This window comes from Ahaetulla prasina, chromosome 2 (assembly GCF_028640845.1).
Source record: "Ahaetulla prasina isolate Xishuangbanna chromosome 2, ASM2864084v1, whole genome shotgun sequence".
In the NCBI taxonomy this organism is placed as follows: domain Eukaryota; kingdom Metazoa; phylum Chordata; class Lepidosauria; order Squamata; family Colubridae; genus Ahaetulla; species Ahaetulla prasina.
This window is the reverse complement of record NC_080540.1, coordinates 175796106-175815629: the sequence shown is the minus strand read 5'-3', so window position 1 is coordinate 175815629 and position 19524 is coordinate 175796106. Positions and strand designations below refer to the sequence as shown.

At 42.0% G+C, this 19524-nt stretch overlaps 1 protein-coding gene across 8 annotated transcripts in view; it reads left to right on the top strand.

Moving 5' to 3' along the window:
• Nucleotides 1-19524, top strand: part of SRPK3 (SRSF protein kinase 3) — a 32788-nt gene that overhangs the window by 11058 nt on the left and 2206 nt on the right. For 5 of the 8 annotated variants that reach the window (XM_058168557.1, XM_058168553.1, XM_058168556.1 and 2 more), the window contains 9 exons: nucleotides 594-700; nucleotides 1371-1536; nucleotides 3920-3941; nucleotides 10636-10838; nucleotides 12324-12596; nucleotides 12921-13018; nucleotides 16546-16653; nucleotides 17567-17636; nucleotides 19006-19098. In XM_058168557.1, the coding sequence (XP_058024540.1) occupies nucleotides 594-700; nucleotides 1371-1536; nucleotides 3920-3941; nucleotides 10636-10838; nucleotides 12324-12596; nucleotides 12921-13018; nucleotides 16546-16653; nucleotides 17567-17636; nucleotides 19006-19098 (1140 nt within the window). Of the gene's footprint in view, nucleotides 1-593; nucleotides 701-1370; nucleotides 1537-3604; nucleotides 3673-3915; nucleotides 3942-10635; nucleotides 10839-12323; nucleotides 12597-12920; nucleotides 13019-16545; nucleotides 16654-17566; nucleotides 17637-19005; nucleotides 19099-19524 lie in introns of all 8 variants that reach the window. The other 3 variants (XM_058168551.1, XM_058168555.1, XM_058168550.1) reach the window with 2 other exon arrangements.

The following is a 19524-nucleotide window of genomic DNA, read 5'->3' as shown; positions in this document are numbered from 1 at the left end:
TTTATTGGGGCAATGCAATTTCAAAGAAGTCTGTTAATCCGTGGGCTTTGGGGAAATATTTCTGGGTTGCTGTGCTTTGTGCTTTTCCATTCTATCACCAGCTTCCTGCTTGGCCTCTTAATAAACAAATGCACACCCACACATGTTTTCTTTATCTAATAATGACCAAGAAGACTCCCAATTGTCTGCAACAAGTATTTGCTATGTAGATAAAAATAACTTTCTACTGATCCTGGATTCATCCACTCCTTATAATAAAATCAAATCTAAAAAGGAACAAATAATGGCCAATAGGTTTTCCCCAAAAAGGTTGTTCTGCCAAATGTTACTTTTGAAAGAAGATTCTAGGAGAATTTAGTGGTCTCAAAAATTGCTTGTTTTTTGTGTTGTCTGGGAGACCACAGCCAGATGCCTGCAGATTCTGTTTTACACCAGCTTTCTTTCTGTCTTTGCTCTATATCTGAGTTAGGTTATTTTATAAGTTCTTTGTATGTACCGTAAAGAAAGAAGGGATCTATTTACTGGTGCTTTTTTAACAACCAGATCCCTCATTCTGATGCCTGTTTTATCTCCTTGACTTGGTTTTTGCCCAGATGTTTGTATGGTCCTTGAGGTTTTAGGGCACCAGCTGTTGAAGTGGATTATCAAATCCAACTACCAAGGGCTTCCTATACCTTGTGTCAAGAGCATCTTATGCCAGGTAAAGGTGGATTTCTTTGCAAACAAATTTGGGGTGGGTGGGTGTTTTTACGTCACCGTTTTATTATGCCAAGCAGATGGGCTTAATTTGAACACCTGTTTTTCTGGGACTTGAATACAGGTAGTCCTCGACTTACAACAGTTCACAATGGCACTGAAAAAAATGATTTATGACTATTTTTCACATTTACAACCATTGCAGTGACCCCATGTCACATCAAAACTTGGATGCTTGGCAACAGATTCATATTTGTGACGGTTGCAGTGTCGTGTGATCTGCTTTGCGTCCTTCTGACCAGCAAAATCAATGGGGAAGCCAGATTCACTTAACCCAGGGATCTGCCAACTTGGCTCTTTTAAGACTTGTGGGCTTCAACTCCCAGAGTTGAAGCCCACAAGTCTTAAAGGAGCCAAGTTGGCAGACCACTGACTTAACCACTGGGTTACTGACTTAACAACTGCAGTGATTCACTTAACAACTGGCAGGAAAAGTTGTGAAATGAGACAAAGCTCACTAAACAAATATCTCACTTAGCAACATAAATTTGGGGCTAAGTTGTGGTTGTAAGTCGTGAACTACCTGCACTGGTATAGTTGTTAATAAGATCAAGACTCCAGGGCCTTGCAGCCTCAGAAGTTCTTATCCTTGGCACAATTGCTTCCTTTTTCAGGTGCTGCAAGGCCTTGATTACCTCCACACAAAGTGCAAAATAATCCATACAGACATCAAGCCGGAGAACATCCTGCTGTGTGTAGACGAGAGTTACATACGACGACTGGCAGCTGAAGCCACTCTCTGGCAGCAGACTGGAGGTCCTCCTCCCTCTGGTTCTGCAGGTAAGTAATCCCATCCTGTTTGTAAGCAAGAGGGTTGATGATGGTCTCCTTTCTCCCAAGAATGCTAAAGGGGCACGATAGAAGCTGAGCGTGGGGGGGAAAAACAGAATTTGCCTCCAGCAAATGGAGACCTTCATTAGATTAATGCAAACATAATTAAGGGAGCAACAGCAACATTCTTAAATGCCCGTGTTCAACATTCATTTGATCCAAAAGTACTAGGCAGTGGCAGTGAAAGGCACGAGTTTTGCTGGTCTGTGACCATAGTAAAAATGGACTGATTGATTGATTAAAAAAAATTCCAGAAAGGCACAAGCCATAGGGACCGTATTTATGTATCCATATATGAATGGAATAGAAATTGAAAAGGGCAGGAACTGAAACCAAATCACTCCAATACAGTCATCATCATCCTCTTTTAAGAACCCCATAATCCCTTGCGGGGTGGAGTCTGGGCAGCTGAATCGAGCTGTGTTTACTGGCTGGATGCCCTTCCTGTCACCAATGTGGAGTTTTTTTTCAGCAGATAAAATACAGTGATAACTAGAAAACTGCAACTTCATCCCAAAGAATCCCTGACGGAGCTTAAGTGCACAGAGTAAAACAAAAAAGAAAATCTGTTTAATAAAGTAAGATTGGTAATGAAACTGAGCAAAAGTTGCACTTTTTAAAGTGGATCCCCTAGATTGCCATTGTTTTTTCATATGCTTGGTCATTTCCTTGGCAAGCCAAAAGCCCATTTGGCACCTGTCGAAGAGAGTGATTTGGCCTTGGGCATTCCAGGTAATGATCAGAAGGCTTCAACTCATTAGGAGAACAGGCTTCCCCATTAGCAAGTGGTAGGCTGGTTTAATCAACATGAAGGAAGACACTAAAATGGAGGAAGAAGAAGAAAAGTTAAGACTATCTGTCTTTCTTCCATTCGTGGATACAGCAAAGCAGTTTTCCCTGGCACTGTCAGAAGTCAGACTATCTGGGATAGTCAGTATAAGAGTTACTACTATTATTTATGGTTTTGTTTTCTCTGGGAACTCCAGGCAGCATACAAGAGAGCCTCCTCTCATTTTATCCCCTCTGCCACAAATGGGCAACATAGGATGGGTAGAAATGGGTAGATGACTTCTAGTTGCCAGCCAACCAAATGGTTGAGTGGTTGAATTAAAACTGGACTCTTGGTCCCAATCTGACCCTTACACTGGCCAAACTGGCTGTCTGCAGATTAAGGGTTTTGGTCCCAACACTTCTGGAAAATATCAGGTTACAGAGGATTAGTATCAGGCCTTAACAACTAGGACAGGATTGGCTGCTCCATTTTGCCCCTCCCCTCTGAGCCTCCATAACCATATTCCCAAAATTTAGCCATATGAGTGCTTTTGCTCATCATTCATCAAATAATCTGAAAATGGGAATGCTGTTTTTTTTTTTTAATGAAGCGCACACACTCTTTACAGACTTCATTCCTGCCCCTTTCAGTGCTGTTCTGTGTCACTGCCATATCCCAGCAACACTTCTTTATTTTTTAAGGTGAATTCCTTCCTAATTTCAGAGCAATTGTTTGCCTTTAGAAATGGAGAAATTCACTAATGGAGAGGTGTGGCTCCAAATTAAAGCAAAGGCTGTGAAAGCCTTGTCCCCAAACAAACACAGGCTTCCCTTCCCAAATGCCACTTCAGCAAAATAATAGCTCTGCACCTTATGCCTCCAATTGAAATAGATTTCCACTCTTCTATTTTTTGTATCTGGTTGTCTTTCAGTTCATCATTGGGAGTGATAAAACACTAGGTATGAATCATGAAATCCTTTTCTAACTATCATTGGGAATCTTATTACCTTCCTCCTTCCAGCTCTGGCTTCAGAAACCACAACATAAGCCTAACCCTAAGCCTAGGGGCTAGGAACCTGGCCTATTTTTAGATTAAAAGCTAAGAACCTATAAGAAAGCCCAGCAGGAAAAAAAACACGACACTGGATATGGCTCCTAGGGATCACTGTTATTGGACATGTGTACAGTTGAGATCTGGTAGCAAATCCAGGATTCTGCCATTGACTAGGCTCAAATTCCATTTAGAACTTTCAGACTGGAGTTCTGCATTCAGAATGGCCATAAGAATAGAACTGAAGGCTAAAGTGATGGAGGTACCAGATTCTGCCTCTCCCTCGTTTTATAACATTAATCCTAGCTTTAGGGTGGATTGATCCTAATGGTGTGGGAGACTCTGGCCTTCCACATCCTCATCCTCCTCATCCTCCTTTGCAGCATTACTGTACTGATTGATGTTTGTTTGCTTTGGATTTCCTGGCTGATTCTGGGAATCATTTCTGTCTCTTTCTCTCTCCCCCTTTTCTCGCCTCACTCCACCTGTGCACCTCTTCCCTCAGTCAGCTCTGCACCCCAGGAAAGCCTGGTAAGTCCCCCACCCCATCCAGGGCTGTGATGGGGGGAAGGAATGAAGTTTTAGAGTGCCTGCTTTAGATCTCACTTGCTCTGTGAAACTCATGGACTGTTGATACCCCCCATCTCCATTGCCCTTGTGTGGATGGCTCCTCCGTGTTTGGCAAGTTGCATCTAAGGCTCATGTTGCATCTGTAATTTGTCTGTCAATGTTACCATGGACACATTTTGCATATAATGAGAAGATGTTTGCAGTCTTTGTTAGCTTCAGGAGCAGTTGTATTCTTTAGCCATTTTGGCAGTCAAAGAAAAGAAGGGAGAAAAATATACTAGGGTGGACCGTTGCCATCTAGGCTAGTTTACGTCTTCTTTGGTTTGTGACTGCAGTCTTGTAGCACAGAGACTCCTTATCACCCATGTAACAGGAGACACCTGAAGTTATTCCTCTCTATACTCAAAGAGGGCTAAGAGCTCATCCTCTTAAGACCAGGGACATCCCAAGAAACATGAGTCTAATTTGGGCATAGAGCTCCTTCTCATGACTCAACAACCTTGTGCTGTCGTTCCCATTCACTTCAATAAGGCTGCCTCATGCTAGAGAGCTGACTGGTTGATTCTTCCCCATGGGTCAAATTCTGTATTTGGTCTGCATCTGGCAACTAAACTTAAAATCCATAGTTCAGTTGAGCCTTCTCCTTTTCCTGTTGTGTGGCTGGTCTCTTGAAGCAGGAGAGAAAGAAAAGAGAATGGCTGTCTTGACATTAGAATCCTCAGTTTGTGCCTCTGAATATATTTTTATTATTGTAGATGTGTCATTTCACTGACCTGCAAACTTTGTTGTAATTTTAAAGTAGAGATGATTTTGATCGTGGAATGTTCTGTTAAGGATCAGAAATAGCAAACGGAAGTGAAAGCGTTTGCAATGGGAAGCACAAGGACCAGAAGAGAGGTGTCGTTACTTTGTGAAGTATCTAAGGCTTTCTCCATGAATGTTTTCCATAACTTTGGGCAACTTGTGAACCTCCAGATGTTGCTGAACTACAGCTTTCCCACTATTGGATGTGCTGGCTTGGACAGCTGGAAGTTGCTGTTCATCAATATCTGATGGGCTATAGAGTGCTCACCCAGAGTTGGGTATTTCTGGATTGGACAGGCAGCAAGATGCTACAGCTTATGGAGCATTGTTTGTTTCTTCCAGTTTAAATCTGGCTCTTTATTTACCAGGTCATTGTATGCACGGAATGATTTCGCTTCTTAATGTTGTGTGTAAAAAAGGCTGCCTTAAATGGAGTGATAGCTGTCCCTTAAAAGTGGACACCATGACACCATCAGCAAGTTCACCCTTCTCTGTGATAAGTTATTGCATTGGTTCAAATGCATTCATTATCATTGTGGATATTAAAGTTTTCTTAATCAGAACCAGAAGGCGGTTCACACATCCTGGCTAAGAATTAGTTGGTTAGTAAACTATTATTAATACCTGGGGCTGAGGTAATTCAATTTGTGCATAATAGGAGAAACATTAACAGTCTTGTTCCTGCTCCCAGTTTTAAAATTATGGTAAAGAAACTGACAACTTTTTATCTAAACTAGCCCAATGTGCTGGATTTGGTAACATGCCCACAGCCCTTGTGTTCTTTACTGAGATGCCAATAATACACTAGGTGTGTTATGTTTTTGTAAATTTCCGTTTGTCTTTCCCCATATTTTTCTCTGTATGCCTGTTTCAAGTTTCTCAAGCAGAATAGCTGATTTATTGCAACTTATGACCTGAAAACATTGGTGCAGGGAAGGGGAGTATCACTTGGCTTTACATTCAAGAGACCCACAGTTTCTGCCACTAACATCTCTAATTGAAGAGGATCAGTTAGCAAACTTGCATAAAGAAAACAGCGCCCTCCTCACTTCTTTCTGACTAGGCCCTGTGGATAAAAAGCCTAAGCTGGTGGATTCCTGGGTTTAATAGCAGTGTTTGTGTAGCTTAGATTGTATCACTTGAAAGGAGAGAGGGAAAGCAAAGAGACAAGTTTATAATTGTTTGCTTTTTTTTTTTCCCCTGAAGAAATCAGCAGGGCTTAATTTCCACAGCCAAAAAGTCTAGATACAACCCACTGGATTTGGCAAGATCAGGGAATATATATCTTATTCAGACATGAATGATACAGTATCACCAGGTGTGTGAATTAGCCAGAAAGGTTCCCGTTTTGGAACTTGCTTCAGGTATTGGTGTCAATCAGTGTAATTAGTCGGAGCTTTCTCTTGTACTAGGGCTAGGTCACATGGAGCAGCTACTTGTTTTAGCATGGAAAACCTTTTTTGCCTGTCCATGTGTAGTTTATGTTGGATGGCTTAGCACATGTCAGGCAGAGACACAATTTTCTTTCAGAAGAGAAGTGTAAATAACAGGCAGCATTCAGGGATATAGTACTGCATATAATTTCACTTTCCTGAGAGGAAACTGACTTTACTTTTGGATTCAAACTAGGCCAGCCAACCACAGCATAGCTTAGCATATTATATAGAGCCTTAAATAGGATAATGAAGTAAACCACAGTCCAGTTAATCACATATTACGCAAGGGTGTGATAAAAAAGAATGAAGAAATGCCAAAATGAGCAATGGGAACGGTATTGGAGAAACCTGACTCAACCATCTTTACTGCAGTGTGACCAATTTATTGGCCAATAAAAATTCTATTCTATTCTATTATGGGATACATGTAGCCCTGTTCCCCCACCCACCCACCCCTTTTTTTTTTTGGCATCAGAAGCCCTAACTTTGTGTGGAGACAAATGAATCACAATATTAGGCTTTTAAGGAAAGTCAGTAGAAAATCCCATCAGGTAAAGTGCTTAATATTAAATCCCACCCACAGTGGCCTCAGCACTCCATCATTCCAAAGTCTAATTCTTAGCCCTAAAGGAAGTTATCCACAATTTTCCAGATGATTTGGGAATGTTACTTAATTCTCTATAATGATGAATAAGTTGGCTTTTGGAACTGCTGTAATTAATCCTTCTGTATTCTATTTCTTGCCATGGTTCAGTAGTGGAGGCCTGGTCTCTTAAACTAAAGCCATGCTGTGAATTCTGGCTTCTGACCACTGCTTTGGGTCAAGTCGAGCACTGGCCAGTACTCTTTCCTCCCTCTAGTGGCAATTCTGGGCTATACTTGGCCTCTTGGTTGCTTTTAGCTTAAACTCGTAACCTAGTTTTTAACCACATAGCTATAAAGTGTGTGGTCACCAACTTTGTACAGCGAGCAGTCTGTATGAGAGCGTGTCTGGCCAACTAAAGTCTTGCCAAGCTAAACTCCATGATTATGAGGTCAGGAACTCTGTAATTTCTTGCATGGGAGATTTATAGTTGAAAATTCCATGGTGGGTCACCCTTCTGAAACCATCTTACTGAGCTCTCCTGCAATTTGTCTTTTCTAGTTGCAGCAACATTTCTGCAACTAGATATACAACCCTGAAACATGTTTTGGTAAAGCTAGAAAAATGAAACACTCCCTTTTATGCTTTCCTTTAACCACGTCTCTTCTATAAAGCCAGAGGAGGGTAGGCAAGATCCTTATTATTATTATTTTTACTAGAAACCCAAATCCTCTAACCAGAACCAAGGCTGAAATGGTGGCTCAAGACTTAAGAGTCAGTATATTTTTAGAATTAAGGAACATGATTAGTTAGCCAAGGAATTTGTTTTCAATACCAGAGCTGAGTTCACATTCCTGTGACCCAGAAATTCATTCCCACTTCTTCTGACCCAAGCTTTTTTCTCTCTCAATAATCCCAAGGGTCTTTTCGCCTATAAAGACTATACCAATCGGAAGTCTGCAGTGCCCTCCGTATTTTCACACATGTGTGGGTGTCTCAGTAAGATGTTAATCAGCTCAGCAATTGCTCCAAAAGAAACAGCAAAGATAAATGTGTTGCTTTGCATCAGTAGCTGGGGAGCAGGTGATTCCCTTTGTCAGGAATATCCTTCTTATCTAGGCTCCTGGGATTTTCCCTCCTTTTCTGAATTGAAGGTGTATAGTCATTATCTGTTGCTTTCCAGTGGTTCTTGAAAATCGCTTGGGTATGTTGTTTCATTGGTTTACTTTTTTCCTTACCATAAAAAGCAGGCATGGTGAGTGTAGATCCAATGGCTGTAAGGACAGGCACTAAACTAGAAAGGAGAAAGCTTTTGGTTCTATGTATTGAGAATCAAAGAGATTGTGGTGAATTCTCTTTGCGTGGTGGTACCGAGACTGGGAGAGAAAAGGCTTCCATGCAGGGGAGGGTTGTGAGGAAAAAGTACAAAATAAAGATTTATTTGCAAAAAGCTATTTTATCTCTGTTTTTGTTTGCTATCTAATTCCTACTTCCTGTCCTACATTAAACTATTATTTATTTTTATTGGTTTCTTTTATTTAGCTGGGGCTCTATAATTGATGATCCTGTATCTTAACAGTTTTCAATTCTGGATCATAAGAGTGTTTTATTCTGTAGTCTTTCCTGCTCTGGTTTCTCTTCCTTTTATAGAGCTGGTACTATATTGTATTGTATTTTTACCTTTAATTTTTCCTTAGTCTGGCCCTTGTATACTTGGGCCTTTAAGATAACAGTGCCTGACCCTTCCTAGACCATGTAGTTCTCATAGTCACCTATGTGTGAAGATAAGTGGGTACTTGGTGGAAGGTTGAACCTGCTTGATCTAGGCTAGCCCTTGAAGGCTACAACTACCATTCAGGGGCTTCAAACAACGGCAGGCACCCTGGTGCCAGGGCCACTCTTTTAAAAAATAAGGAGGGGTACCTAAGGTCAAACTAAGACTGATCTAAAAGAAGGTCTGATCTAAAAGAAGGTGTGAGTTATTTGTTGATTTTGCACCTTCCTGATTCAGAAGATTAGCATTCCTGTAAACAAACTTGGCTGGGAGGGTCTGGTGTTTCTTAGAAGTAAAACCAGCTTGTTTATCTCATTCCTGCCAAATTGCAAATTGTGCGGGAATCTGATAAAAAACCATTCTGGCAAGTTCTATTACCATGTTTCCCGGAAAATAAGACCCTGTCTTATATTTTTTTGAACCCTGAAATAAGCGCTTGGCCTTATTGCCATGCACGCAAAAGTCCAATTGGACTTACTATCAGGGGATGTCTTATTTTGGGGAAACAGGGTATTGCACATTCTGCTAGATTTATGGCAATGGAAGTGCAGGTGTGTCTCACCTGGATACCTTTTTGCTTAGCAAAAGGCCAGTAATTATGCTTCCACGTGCTCAGTTTAGAGTGAAGCAATGCACAAGTTCTGTCCAGATTTTTTGACTTGGGTGTAGATCAAGTGACGCACATCTTCATTTGCTCTTAGCCAAACTGGGTGTTGGGGAGGGCACACTAATATATGGGGCCAGGACAGAAAGTGAATGATTCCATTTAAGCGTTTCCCCTATATATTTCCTCTTTCTATCCTATTAAAAGTTGAATGGATTTGATGGGCTCTGGTTATATATGATCCTGGAGTGACACAGCTTTCCTTTTAGGGACCCAGATATAAGTTCCTGCTATGAATGCCCCCCCCCCCAGGTTGCTGTCTCTGTTGCTCCTTTGTATGAGAGGTGGGCAGTAAAGTCTCCTCTTGCACTTTGCCAGAAACTCAGAGGGTCATCCATTGTTTCTTACTTCCCCTTTCCACCTTCAGTAACTGCATGTGTACTGCCAGTATTCCCTCCTGTCCATGTAAATGCGAGATTGCCCTCTTTGTCACCTCTTCTGTTTTTTGTTTCATTCCCATTTGTGCACTCTTCATGCCTTGTGCTCCCCAGAGTTCACACCTCTGTGCCAATTATATCCTTGTTTCTGTCTGACGGGTTTTTGTCTGTTGCTGTGACCCACTTTTTTCTGTGGCCCGGCAAGGGAGGGCCCATTTGATATCATGGAACAGCAGCTTTTTGCTTTGTATAGTTGCCCCAGACCCTTTGTTCAGTCAGAACGGGCACTAGAGCTCATTGTTAGAATATGCACCGCCTTGTTGCTGTTGTTAAATATATTGTTGCTGGTTCCTGCAGTTGAGCCACCCTTAAACTCAGTTTCAATAGGCCTGACACATGCATGGCTCCCTTCTTCTCACTCTGAACTCTCTTTGCTTTGTTGCTTCACACCAGCCTCTCTCTCCTGGCAGGATGTCTGCAATTTAGGCCGAGAGCACTATGCGGTAGTAAGTCCATCTTCTACAGGCTGTCCCATTTCAAATGGCAGGTGGTGGTTAACTGTACTGCCAAATTGTCCCCCTGGAGATCGAGTAAATGATTTCCACACCTCAGAAAGTAGGACTTAGCTTAGGATTCTTCCTTGGAGCAGTTTGGGGGCTTAGAATTTTTTTTTTTCAATTTTGCAGATAATATCCCCTCCAGCAGTTTGAAGTGGAACAGCCTGAATTTGACCGTTTCCCATTGAACTTGGCTTTTCTTTCCAGTCATTTGCTTATGACAGTCCTATCTACTTCTTGGAGAACTACTGTCATGTCTTCTTGTTTCTACATACCTTCAGCTTTTCTCTTGCATGTGGTGTGTTTGGGAGTGCAACTTACATTGCCCATTGACAAACGTATTAGGGCCCACGTGATTCCCTGGACTGTTTCTTCTCCTCCTTTCCCTACCTGCCCCAGACATAATGGGCAGGCGTCCATCTTGTTTGCCTGTTTCCCCGTCTGCTCCATTCTTATGCAGCCCTGGAGTTATGAGTGATGGGGCTGTGACATGGGGCCCTCTCATCTCCCAGAATGGGAAGCTTTCAAAGAACAAGCGGAAGAAGCTGAAGAGGAAGCAGAAACGGCAGAGCCAGCTGCTGGCTGAACGACTTCGGGACCTTCAGCAGCTGGAGGACCTGGCGGCTACAAATGCAGGGACCAGCAAGTCCACAGAGACCACAGGTAAGATGTCTATGGAGATTCTCGATCATCCAGGTCATGGTTGTCCCAAAGGTGCTTTTTTCAAGAGGCAACTGGACTTTCTGGGGGGGGTTTTTGAAGACGTTTCACTTCTCATCCAAGAAGCTTCTTCAGAGAAGCTTCAGAGAAGTCATTCCTGTGACCCAGAAATTCATTCCCACTTCTTCTGACCCAAGCTTTTCTCTCTCTGGTAATCTCAAGGGTCTTTTCACCTATTAAGGCTGTGCCAATTGGAAGTCTGCAGTGCCCTCCATATGTTGATAAAAGTACCTAAAATCAAACACTACATGTAAATTTTTTTTTTTTAAAGTCATTTTTTTCACATGCATGTGGAAGATTGCACTACAGTACAGTTTGTACTGTAAAGTTAAATGACCAAAATAAAGGAAAAAAGTGAGTTTTTGAAAAATAAAATCTAAAGGGCAGTTTTCTGAAATAAAGGATTGTCCTTTATAATAAAGGGTATATGGTCATTATATGGATATATATCCATTAAATGGATACTAGGCAACATAGTGCTTTTCATGAGAGAGAAAGAGGGGGAGGGAAAGAGAGAGAACACTTTGTTAGGCAGCCTGTTTTACTCTTGTATGTTTTTGTATGTTCCACAGATTATTGTCCGCTTTGTTTAGTAATCACTTAAGAGTCTGGAATGAAATTTATATTTAAGCCCAAATTGTAAATACAGGCATCCTGCCACATAACAGTAGTATTTTTTTCCTGGAGGGTGGAATAAATGTTTAACTAGGCAAGTTTATAAATTATTTCACAGCTATTATATGTATACAGTTCTTGATTTATTTACCAGCAAAACTACAGAAACTCGGCTACATGTTGCCCTGGACAGCTAGTAATGCGACCCCACAAGATCATACTTTTAATACTATTATGGCATTTATATATATTAACTATATATTTTTATGTGGCCCAAGACAATTCCTCTTCATTCATTGTGGCCCAGGCAAGCCAAGAGGTTGGGCAACCATGCTTTAGGTCAGTGTTTTCTAAACTGTGGTCCTAGGAACCTTAATTGTTGTTCTTGAGTTACATCCTGCCTTTGAGGCTGGACATACAGGCAGCTGCCGGCGATTAATGGTCATTAGGAGTTTAAAATCCAGAATTAGTTTGTCTAATTTCCTTTTAAAGTTGGTGGCCTTTACCATACTTTATAGAACTGAATTCCATACTTTAATAAAGTTACACTACCAAGAAATACGGTAGCTTTATTTTGTCCGAATTGTTTTGTGTTGGATGATCCAGATTTTATGAAAAGGGACATAAAAACAAGATTCTGATTTTGGATCCTTGCTTCTGAGACTTTGAATAAGACATAGGGGTTTTTGTCAGACATCCCTTTTTGATGTGCTTTTACTTTACTCCAAAGCATGTCTCTGTCTTTTCCTCTTGGCTAATAATGTTTTCCTTCCTCTTGCTGGGGATATCTTGACCTTCCATCGTCTTCCGCAGAAGGCACTTGCAGTTGCCCCATCTTAGTCTCTGGAGGGGGAGAACCCTCAGGGGGATCTCTGGCCTGCAGTCCCCAAAGTCTGACGTCATCCTCTGGCTTCTACACACACAACGCCTACGACAGCTGCAATGGCCATTCCCCACCTGGAACCGCCAGCCATCATGTCAGCCCTGACTCTGCCACCTCCGGCTTCTCAGGATCGCTGTTCTCTGGATCAGCCCTCTCAGGCGTTTCTAACCAGCGGGAGCATGGTGGGCTTCTCTCACCCAGCAGTGAGTACTTATTCCAACTTTGGGGGAGAAGTAAGCCAAGCATTGTTAAACATCCCAGCTTCCCACCTTGGAAATTACAGGCCACAATCCATCAGCCATTCCATCCCTCCCTACTTAACCAGACTTTCTTAAAGTTGTGGTAGCACATTATCCCTGAATTAAAACTCCTCCTTAGCTCTGACTTCCATATCATGATGACCCTCCCCCCAAAATGATGCTAGAGCAGCATTTCCATTCTAGAGCGGAGGTACGTGTGCTTTTATTGCAACTCCTCACAATGGTCCTTGTTTGTTATCTCTGTTCTTTTCTACCATCTCTGGGCAGCTTTTGGCACATCTGAATTCTTGGTGAACCCTTTGGAACCCCAAAACGCAGACAAGATCAGAGTGAAGATTGCAGATCTGGGCAATGCTTGTTGGGTGGTGAGTAATTCGTGCAGATCTCTTCCCCCTCCCCAATAATGGTGGCTGCCTGTAGGGAATGGAAAATTAGGGTTGTGTTGCAAAGGGTATCTTTGTTTAGGAAGTTACAAAATGGAAAGTCATGAAAATTCCTATAGGAAGAATAAGGAAAACTTTTACACTGAAGGGGAGAAATGGTGTTAACAGAATAACAGAGTTGGAAGGGACCTTGGAGTCCCAACCCCATGCTCAAGCAGGAAACCCTATGCCATTTCAGACAAATGTTTGTCCAATCTCTTCTTTAAAATTTCCAGTGTTGCAATATTTACAACTTTTGGAGGCAAGTCGTTCCACTGACAAATTTTTCTCACTGTCAGGAAATTTCTCCTTATTTCTGGGTTGCTTTTCTTCTTAATTAGTTATCTGAAGGGAAATGCTGTATTTTTCGGAGTATAAGATGCACCAGAGTATAAGACGCACCTTGGTTTTTGGGGAGGAAAATAGGGGGGGGGAATTCTGCTTACCAAGTATTCATCTGGCTAGTGTCCTTAGCCTGGTCAGCTTCAGCACATTAGTTCGCTTGCTGGTTTTGAAGTTGGGGCTGGTTGGGGGCTAAAAAAACCCCCACAGCTGATCGTCGGAGGGAGCAGCAATTAGAAAAGCAGGCAAAGCACGGAATATCGCTTTGCTCACAAGCACCACATTGGGGCTGAAAAACAGCTTCAAAAGCACAGGTGATCTTTGGAGAGAGCTCCAGTGACTAAAGCAGGCAAAGCACAGAAGGGGTAAAAGAAGGCAGCAGCTGTTCTGGGTAGCCATTTTGGGCACCGTGTGTCACATTTTCAGCCTCCAAACACATCACGTTTTTGGGCAGCGATCAGCAATGTGCTTTGTCGATCCCTACAGCCTTGAAGGGCTCTCAAATGGAGGCTGAAAATATGATGTGCGGAGCCCAAAAACAGAAGCCATTGTCGGTGGCAATCTCTGCAGCCAGGAAGAGGACGCACGGAGGCTGAAGTGTGGGTGGGGTTACATTCGGAGCATAAGATGCACCCAAATTTTCATTCTTTTAAGAGGGAAAAAGGTGTGTCATACTCCAAAAAATGCAGTTCTTGGAGGTATAGAGTTGAATTTCTATCTTTTCACTAGTCAGGAAATTACTGTATACAACAGAAACAACACAGTGGAAAGTTACATGTTTGCAGAGTCCAGAAATTCATGATTTTATTAACCATATATTATACCCTTATTCTAATAAGATCAGGGTGATGTATATGAAAATACAGATAGACCTTGGTTAACAACTACTTGTTTAGTGACAGTTCGAAGTTCCAGTGGTGCTGAATGAGTGGTAGTTATGACTGGTTCACAAAGTTCCGACTGTCCCAGCAACCCCTTGATCACATAATTGTGATCTGGGCACGTGGCAACCAGCTTGCACTTAGCAGTGGTTGCAGCGTTCCACAGTCACATGATCACAACTTGCGATCTTCTCTGCTGAATTCCCACAAGCAAAGACAATGGGGAGGCTGGCAAGGAAGGTCACAAATTGCTTGGGTAAGTCTCCTCCACCCCACGCATCCTCCCCCAGCTCTTCATTTGCACCATGCCCCCTTCAAGCCACTTGCGCATACACAGCCATTCGCGCACAACCTGGCAGCAGCAACCCCAAACCCCACTGCATGGCCCCTTCTGCCTTCATCAAACCTGCATTTGCACCCAGACTCCCCTGCCCACCCACGCACCCTTACATACCTTGAGACTCACTGCAGTTGTGCCATGTCTCCCCATCCATTCTGATACCCTCTCCCACTTGGCAGCAGCCATCCAGAGCCCCACCACATTTGTGCCACACCTGCCCAACCATGCACCCCGCCCCTTTGCTCCTTCTCCCGCTCAGCAACAGCCATTTCCCTGCCTGCCAGCCTCCTTATGAGCCACCTGGCACTTGCAGTATCCTGCCTGTTTCCCTTCTGACTTTGTTTGTTGGAAGCCAGCAGGAAGTTGTGAGGGGGTGCTTCCTTAACAACCAACTACCCTTGCTTAACAACAGCAATGGAGACTACAGGGATTGCCATCACTAAGCATTGTGGTCATGTGACATACATTACGACCACATTGCTTAGCAACAGAAATTCCTGGTCCCAATTGCCGTAGTAACAATCATGATCTTATATTCCTTGAGAATGAGAAAGGGAGAGGATTTATTTATGCTAATATTAATAACTGCAGTATCCAAAATATTTTTGCACATTTCTGCTTTACCCCATTGGCACTTAAGATTGTATTATTTTTAATCCTTTTAAAATAGGTGGGGCAAACGTTGCCCAGTGGTTGTAGTTCAGAAGCCATCCTTATACATAGTTAACTGTTCAATCTGTTTATCTAATTTCCTAAGTTTGTATAATATTCAAAATATTGAAGTAGCCACATTGGCTGGCTTCACGCAACATAGTAGGTTTGTTTGTGGTTCGTTAGTTTGTAATTTGGTACATTTTTGGACTCCAAGAATTGGTTGCCGAAGACTGACATAAGAAAGTTGACTTTATGATCCAGATTTAAGCCAGGAGTTTTTTGGCTCACATTAATGAACTTGCTGAGTGCTTTTCACAAATTCTGCTTTTGCCAAGAAATGTAAGCTGTGAGGCAACGTTGCTTTTAGCTTCATTTCCAATTTTCTAAAACAAATGCCTTGAAAGGTGGTTTTGTTTGTTTGTTTTGCTAATTTCCACTTTCTAATTATATTGCCATGATACACTAAATCAAAATGTAACCAACCACATTGGAGCCTAATCTGTAATTAGTTGATTATATGAATTTAGCCCAGGTGATAGATTTATGGTTTGCTATCTCTTGGAAGCCAGACAATTGGGTTAAGTAAACCGCAGTTCAATTAGCTGTGAATAATTGTTGTGTCAGCCGAGCCCTTGAGTCTATCTTACTAAAAAGAACAGGGAGACACAGAATTGTTGCAGAACAGTGCCTGCAGATGGAATAAAAGCTTATTGAAAAGAGAGATTTTCTGCCTTCAAGACAAATTTAAATTGGAAACTAGACTCTGTCTTTTCCACATAAAGAACTGTCTTCTATTTTGAGACTAAATGGGATTTGTCTGGTGGTTTTTTTTTCCTCATTATGCTGTGGAGGAAATTTCATGACGAATCACAGTTTTCCCCTACCCTTAAGCATTTCATGCCTTACTTTGCTGAAAAGATCCCAAATATTTCTATTTTCTTTAGTCCCTCAGACGTCAGGTAGAAGGTGGCAGTTGTAACATATTAGTGCATTGATAGTCCAGAGCGCAAGAATTGCATGAAAGCCATTTGATACCATGAACAAGGTGGGCTTTGTTCCTGAGAGAGTTACTTTGTGGGTGTACATTAGGGTGGGTAGGCTAAAAATCTTGTAGGAGGAATTAGACATGGCAGGAAGACTATTTGAATCATTGTTTGAAAGACTGTTTGTCCAAAGAGTTGAAGATGAGGATATATGCTAGGCACACACCAGAGGGGATGGATGGCTCTTCATTCTTTGCTTAATTTCTTTAGCACAAACATTTTACAGAAGACATTCAGACTCGCCAGTATCGGGCTTTGGAGGTCCTGATCGGTGCTGTCTATAGCACTCCAGCTGATATCTGGAGCACAGCATGTATGGTAAGTTCTTGGACAAGTTTCTTCTTCGGCTTCTTTGTAACTTTTATGCAGAATAGATTTTTAATTCCAACAATCTTTCAGTGCAATTTGCAGCTAACCATCGGCTGACATATTTTTCAAGTTCTGCTGTGAATTCCCTTGCAACAACAAGTAATTTTGTCACCTAATTTATTATCTTATAGCTCTCCACCTCCCTGTGGTGGCTGTGATAATAAGCAAACTTGTTTCAAACGGAATATGTAAATGTTAGGTTGTTGCTTGTTTGTATTTATAAGGTAATAACTTTGCATTTAAAGCAGTAAAACAGAACAAAAGTCCTTACCAAATCCTAAATAAATTATTTTAGAAGTCTTTAACCACCCAAAACTAGTACGTAGGTTTTCCCTATACTTCAGAGACAGATAGATAACCTTAAACACACAATAAACAATTTCGAAATATTCTTGTGATGCTTTTAAATGATGATTAAAAGATGTGTGTGAACTGTATGTTTAGGAGTCACAACCCAGATTAATCACCTGAAATCTTTTGTCAGTAATCTGACAGGGTAATATACCACCTTCTGCTGCCAATGAGTAACATGTTGCTGATCCCAGCCTTAAGCTAACCATGTAATCACATTTGCTGAAGCTAATTTTAGATGAGTAATATGTAAAATCCAGCCCGCAAATAATGCCAGTGCAGTTCTTTCCGTTGTAGATTCGTAAACTGATTTTTACGGTATGATGAAATAAACATTTAAGCACTACTTACTCATAGCTCTCAACAAAGAACAGGTTGAGAATTGGAATCCTGAAAAATTATTCATTTGGAATATTATGGGTTCTGGGAAGGGAAGGGAAGTTTTCTTTTAGCTCCACTGTATTGTTATCTCCATTCACAAAATAAATTCCTTCCCTTTTTTATTTGGCAGGCTTTTGAGTTGGCAACTGGAGACTATCTCTTTGAACCGCACTCTGGAGAAGATTATACAAGGGACGAAGGTAGGGAACACCGGCCTAGTTGAACTGAGGAGGAGAGTGATGGGTATGGAGTAGTGTTTCTCAATCTTGGCATCTCTTAAGTCCTTAATGGACTTAAGGGGAATTCTGGGAGTTGAAATTCACACATCTTCAAATTGCTAACATTGAGAAACACCGGTGTGGGGTGAAGCTGCAGATTTTCATGAAGCAAGCTGGAACACTGGAGGGTTATGCTGAGAAAGCAACTGGATTGACTTTAAAATCATGGTCATGACAGGGAATGCTGAGGAAACAATTTCAATGTGGAAAGGAAAACCCATATCGCTTGAATTGAGCAGGTAAAGAATTTTAGGGACGCGTTTGTCCAAAATCACTCCACATTACTTATCCCAGGGGTCTCCAACTTTGGCAACTTTAAGCCTGGCGGACTTCAACTCCCAGAATTCCCCAGCCAGCAAAGCTGGGAGCTGAAGTCTGCCAAGCTTAAAGTTGCCAGGGTTGGAGACCCCTGACTTATCCTTTACCATCTTCTTGGGTGACCCAGACCTCCTAGGAGTTGATTGTCACATTTAAAGCCCTTCATAGTTTGGGACCAGATTATCTGAGGGAACATTTTTTTCCAGTTGTTTCTATTGTCCAATCTGGTCCAGCAGGACGGGCATGCTTTGAGTCCTGTCAGCTAAGAAATGCCGGCTGGCAGGAACCAAGACTGATGCCTTTGCTGACATAGCATCTGCCCTCTGGAACAAGGGTCTCCAACTTTGGCAACTTCAAGCTTTTAGCTCCACTGTACTGCTATCTCCATACACAAGATAAATTTTTATTCGGCAGGCTTTTGAGTTGGCAAAGCTGGCTGGGGAATTCTGGAAGTTGAAGTCCGCCAAGCTTTAAGTTGCCAAGGTTGGAGACCCCTGCTCTGGAACACCCTCCTTCCTGAGATCAAGATGGCCCCAGCCATCCCTGCTGGCGTTTTGGAAGGCCTTGAAAACCCGGCTATGTGCCTGGGTTGGGAGCCACAAATGTGTGAAGGGCACCATTTCCTGGCTATGTTGAAAAAGATGGATTATAATCTCTCTCGGCTGCTATTTGTATTTATGTTTTTGTATTCCAATTTTTTTTATGATTGTTCACGTCCCACTGGTTTGAGATGAGAGGCTATACAAATTGAATGAATAAATACTTCCTATTGCTACCAAAGAGAAAGTTCTTTACCTGGCATTAATTCTTTTCTTCTGTTTTGAATACCCAGCCAGTTACTTAAAGATGTAGAAATCAAAGGCCTCTCTCTTGGGCTTATAAATCCCAGAATTCCCTCTGTTCATAGCTTGTAGCAGAGTTGAGCAGCCCCTCCAAACAGGGGCTCATGGCACTAATGCTTTCCTTCTTTCAGATCATATTGCCCATATTGTTGAATTACTTGGTGATATCCCCCCCCACTTTGCTCTTTCGGGGCGGTACTCGCGTGAGTACTTCAACCGGCGAGGTGAGTTGGAAAATGGAGCATTTGGAGGGTAACCTTTTAGAGGAAACATTGTTCCAGTGCATGCGTGTTCAAAGTTTGTTTAAAGGAAGAGAGTTGAGAAAAGTCAAGTTCTCCTGAACAAAAAACCAGGCACAGGGTGAAGGTTGGTAAGACTTAAGCTTTCTGGTGAACCAGTACAAATAATGGTGTATCCTCTTGCAGTAAATTGCGTGAAGGTTGCAGTGTTTACTGTGGTGAGATCCAGCATGAAGTTGCTTTCATGAAGAAGCAGCTTGTAAACCTTTATATCATGGCTGTGTCAGTGCCTGTAATATACAGCCACATTCTCCATTGGTGTTCTCTTGTATCTACCTTGTACACATATATGAACTTAAACATGTTAGGTTTGCTGCTGATCACTGTCATCACAGGATCAGCTGAGACCTT